This window comes from Nerophis lumbriciformis, linkage group LG23, assembly GCF_033978685.3.
Source record: "Nerophis lumbriciformis linkage group LG23, RoL_Nlum_v2.1, whole genome shotgun sequence".
Taxonomy (NCBI): domain Eukaryota; kingdom Metazoa; phylum Chordata; class Actinopteri; order Syngnathiformes; family Syngnathidae; genus Nerophis; species Nerophis lumbriciformis.
Window position 1 is genome coordinate 37,438,897 of NC_084570.2, and position 5,264 is coordinate 37,444,160.

The window sequence follows — 5,264 nt, forward strand, 5'->3', positions numbered from 1 at the left end:
ATGGGGGCGGGTGCTTTCCTTGGCGGTTGCTTGCGTAGAAGAAGAAGCGCTTCCTGTTCTACCGGGAAAAAAGATGGCGGCTGTTTACCGAAGTTGCGAGATCGAAACTTTATGAAAATGAATCGTAATAAAGCGCACCGGGTTATAAGGCGCACTGTCAGCTTTTGAGAAAATGTGTGGTTTTTAGGTGCGCCTTATAGTGCGGAAAATACGGTAGTCTTGTTATGACAATTTATTTGCTATATTCTATAAATTTCTCCGTTATAGAGTGCTATGAGAAGGCCTTGCGGTATGCAAAACAGACAAGAGTTTTCTTCCAACATAGAGTCGGAGCAAGAAGACCCCAAAGGTAAAAGAAAGCGCTGGACACCTGAGCGCTACCGAGAGACTGAAGCTGAAGACATGGATGGTGATGGTTCGTACCAAGTTGTTCTGATTTCTGAATCATGATTGTGATGAAGTAGGTTTTCAGACCACCAAGCAATTGAGGACATTTTTCCATTCACCTGTTTCAGACGGAAATGATGAGTCACCTGAAAAGAGACCTAAACATGATGAGCTACAGAACTATGTGGTACCTTTGCCCAATGCACCAGTATATGCAGGGCGCCACAAAGATCCGCACTCAAGACGCCGCTCGCTTACTCCAAGCAGCACCCACACCCCTTCATCCAACAACCAACGCTCAAGACGCCGTGCTCGCTGAGTCCTCTGAGTCCAAGCAAGACCCACACCCCTTCATCCAAGGACCAACGCTCAAGACGCCGCTCGCTGAGTCCAAGCAAGACCCACACCCCTTCGTCCAAGGGCCAATGCTCAAGACGCCGCTCGCCGACTCCAAGCACCTCACAGGCTTCTGGCTCTGGGTCAAGAAGACATGCTCATGCCAATGAAGGTTTGTCCATTCATAATAATGATGAGGGGCGTGCAAGGAAAACAATCTGTGTGCCATCCTAAAACATGTGTAATGAATCAAATATCACCCACTAATTGATGTGTAGTTTCTTTTTTGCCAATATGGGAGTCGCAACAAGTTGCACAGCAACATATTTTACCTTTATGGAGAATTTTGATTTGTATTATTGCAGAAGTCCAGTCCAACATAAACCTACAAACCATTTTGAGCAACCAAGACGAGATCCTGCGGCTGCTGAGAGGTATTTCTGCAAAATCCACTGGGGGCGAACCAGTTGACGTTCGTGATTTAATCCCAGAGAAACTCACAACAGTGGAACAACTCAATCTACTCTGTGAAAAACTGCAGGCAGATGAAGACTTTCGACGGAAACTGGTACATAATTATAGCCATTACAATCATGTACCATTGTTTATTTATAAAAGGAATATTTAAACGTTAACGACTTAATGGGGCCATGTTTTTAATGGCCCCATATTTTCCACCGTCCTTTTGTACATCCAATACACTCCTAAATGTATGATTTGCGTAAATAAGCAGAATGAAGAGATGCAGTAATTAAAGTTTAATATAGAGATACTTAATGTATGCTCTAATTTTAATATTTTTGTTTTAGTCTCTCGTTTTTTTGCAGATCAAAGCCCTCAATGCCATTGGTGGAGCCAACTTTGTGGATGGGGTGAGGGCGATCGTCAAGAACATTGGACAGAACAAGCTCTGGGAAAACTACAGCCTAAAAGGGATGAAGGGCAAACTGCCATTGAAAGACCTCTCCATATGCAGGGTCATAGTCAGTAAGTTACACTTTACTTTTTAAAAACTGTGTTGAATACAGCATGCCAGTAAAATAATGAAAACAAACTGTGGAAGGGCCCAAATTCCCCTGCATTCAAAGTTGAGGTTTTCTTAGCAAGGGTTTACACGAAAAAAAATGCATACTCCACTCAAGTAAATCTTTTGTTTAATTATGTTTAACTCTGGTTGTTATTGCATACATTATTTCAGAAGCATGCCAGATGACATTCAAGTCCGTCAAAACCCAAGAGGCCCATGACGAGCTAACGGAGGTGCTGAAGTATGCCCCCCACAGGTGTGGAGGATCCAAGCACAAGGTAAATATTTAAAACAAAAGACATGGACCATATAAATAATTTCATCCTGATGTATTATCTTCTTTGCATAGCCAGATCGAGAGGAGCCAGATGAGGTGGTTCGGGCATCTGGTCAGGATGCCACCCGATCGCCTCCCTCGGGAGGTGTTTCGGGCACGTCCGACCGGTAGGAGGCCAGGGGAAGACCCAGGACACGTTGGGAAGACTATGTCTCCCGGTTGGCCTGGGAACGCCTCGGGGTCCCACGGGAAGAGCTGGACGAAGTGGCTGGGGAGAGGGAAGTCTTCCCTGCTTAGGCTGCTGCCCCCGCGACCCGACCTCGGATAAGCGGAAGAAGATGGATGGATGGATGGCATAGCCAGATTTGTCAATACAAGTTGTCTTAATTGCTGCTTCTAATAACATCATGCGACATTATTATAAAAATCTCCCATTCATTTCTGTTATTGCAGGCTGGCAAAAGGAAGCGAGACGAGAATGATCATGCGTGAAATTTCGAATGGCACTCGCCTAGCTAGATCAAGTTTAATTATAGACTAATACACCAAATTATAGCTTTATCTGTTTACGCTGTATCAACATTTACTGACTTCAGTTAAATAAAGTCATTCAAATTGCTACACTCGTTTTCTTTTGTTTTATTATGCCCAAAGCCTGCATGAATTGAAAGGAATGTCCCCGAGTAATGTTCTTAGACTGTTCTTTTTATGTTATTTTCTAACGTTCAAGAATCACGTTCTGGTAACCAAACAAAAACTCCACAAACGAACGTTCCCACAACGTTCCAATTTAACGTTCTCCAAACTAAACCAGAACGTTCCCCTAACGTTCTCCAAACGTGCAGTTGTTAGCTGGGTATGTGACAATAACATCTAGGGCTTTTAGAGAGTGCAGTGCACAACTGCATTAACTGCACGTCACTGATATATATATATATATATATATATATATATATATATATATATATATATGAAATACTTGACTTGGGGAATTCTAGCTGTAAATATACTCCTCCCCTATCAACCACACCCCCGCCCCCAGCCGTACTGCTCACGACCACTAGAGTCAGTTTTATTAAAAGAAAAAGGACAAAGTTTCATATTCCAAAATGTTTTAATAGCATTTTTCCCCACATGAGGAAATAATTGATTCCAACAAAATATTTGGTGAGTAATTAAAATATGCAAGTGGCACATAAGCTTATAAAAACTTTATATTTCTTCATAATAAATATCTGGGCAGAGTGGTTGTTAAAAGCAACTAAAATGTCCGATTTTGTCTGTTAAAATGTATAACTTTTTTTTCTTCATTTCTTATTGAAGCCTCACAATTTATTTTTTAAATAAAATTTTACCAATATAGTTTTCTTTCTATAAGCTGTGTCTTCCATAAATAAATTATTTCTCTTTCTATATCAAAGAGAATGTCATTAACGGCTCATTCTTTGTGTAGCGCGCGCGCGCACACACACACACACACATACACACACACACAATATAAACAGCCTGACTTTGCCTGATTGAAAACCGCATTAAAAAGAAGATTAGCAACCTAAAAAGAGTCAAAGTTGTATAAAAGATGGCATTCATAGGTCCTCTGCAGGTTGTATAAATATGTCCATCACACACACACACTTGCATGGTGTCAGCAGGGGGGCGGGGCCAAGTCTACAGGAAGTTGGAGGCCACAAAGCCTTGGCTGTGACTGACCCTGCTCTGATGGATCATGGCGCGGTCGTACGCCACCTGCACAGACTTGCGCACGCTGGGCTTGCGGCCCTCCATGATGCGCAGCTTGTCCGCTGTGTCGTCAGCGCCCAGCGGCGTCAGCTTGTCGCGGGGGAGCCACTGCCTGGAGGGGAAAGACAGGGGAACTGTGAGACCTGCTGGCGCCCTCTGGTGGAGCGTGTCTGCACGACTCCATGTTGGACATATCAAAAATCATGATTTCAGATGTCAAACTGGTTTTCAAACTGGGCCACATGGCAGTTATGGCTGTCATCAGAGGGCCGCTTTTAATATATATAATAATGTATACATTTGCCTCTGGATCTCATTACTAATTATATATATATATATATATATATATATATCAGTGGTTCTTAACCTTGTTTGATGTACCGAACCCCACCAGTTTCATATGCGCATTCACCGAACCCTTCTTTAGTGAAAAATAAAATGTTTTATTTTCAAATTCAAGACAAAGTTACATGTTTTTGGTAACACTTTAACATGGGGAACATATTCTAAGTAACAAAGACTTAATTTAGAGTTATTTGGTTAGGGTTAGAGCCAGGGTTAGGGTTATAATAAGGCCATGCCGAATAAGGCATTAATAAGTACTTAATAATGACTAGTTAAGAGCCAATATGTTACTAATTTGCATGTTAATAAGCAACTAATGAATGGTGAATATGTTCCCCATACTAAAGTGTTATGTTTTTTTACTGGTGAACAAAATGAACCGTGCATGAACATCACTTTGTTCAAAGAACAAAACCAACACAGTGCATAAACTCACAACAAATTACACACCTGCAAATCAGTCTGACTTCTGCTGTTGCCGTATCCGTAATACGCCGATAGGGAGAAGTTTTTATTTACACGATGAGTCGGGTGTGTCTTGACCTCTGCCGAACTCCTGAGCCCGACTCACCGAACCCCTAGGGTTCGATCGAACCCAGGTTAAGAACCACTGATATATATATTATACATACAAACCCCTTTTCCATATGAGTTGGGAAATTGTGTTAGATGTAAATATAAACGGAATACAATGATTTGCAAATCCTTTTCAACCCATATTCAATTGAATGCACTACAAAGACAAGATATTTGATGTTCAAACTCAGAAACTTTATTTTTTTTTGCAAATAATAATTAACTTAGAATTTCATGGCTGCAACACGTGCCAAAGTAGTTGGGAAAGGGCATGTTCACCACTGTGTTACATGGCCTTTCCTTTTAACAACACTCAGTAAACGTTTGGGAACTGAGGAGACACATCTTTTTAAGCTTCTCAGGTGGAATTCTTTCCCATTCTTGCTTGATGTACAGCTTAAGTTGTTCAACAGTCCGGGGGTCTCCGTTGTGATATTTTAGGCTTCATAATGCGCCACACATTTTCAATGGGAACAGGTCTGGACTACAGGCAGGCCAGTCTAGTACCCGCACTCTTTTACTATGAAGCCACGTTGATGTAACACGTGGCTTGGCATTGTCTTGCTGAAATAAGCA

At 41.7% G+C, this 5,264-nt stretch overlaps 1 protein-coding gene and 1 long non-coding RNA gene across 6 annotated transcripts in view; one reads left to right on the forward strand and one right to left on the reverse strand.

Moving 5' to 3' along the window:
- Positions 1 to 1,561: 1,561 nt before the first annotated feature.
- Positions 1,562 to 2,150, forward strand: LOC133622563 (uncharacterized). The gene is made up of 3 exons (XR_009817793.2): positions 1,562 to 1,710; positions 1,922 to 2,028; positions 2,100 to 2,150. It is a non-coding gene; the product is annotated as an uncharacterized lncRNA (long non-coding RNA).
- A 987-nt stretch (positions 2,151 to 3,137) lies between these two features.
- Positions 3,138 to 5,264, reverse strand: part of brpf3b (bromodomain and PHD finger containing, 3b) — a 53,068-nt gene continuing 50,941 nt past the window's right edge. For all 5 annotated transcript variants that reach the window (XM_061985597.2, XM_061985601.2, XM_061985596.2 and 2 more), the window contains one exon: positions 3,138 to 3,879. In XM_061985597.2, the coding sequence (XP_061841581.2) occupies positions 3,696 to 3,879 (184 nt within the window). In that variant the 3' untranslated portion in view covers positions 3,138 to 3,695. The remainder of the gene's footprint in view (positions 3,880 to 5,264) is intronic.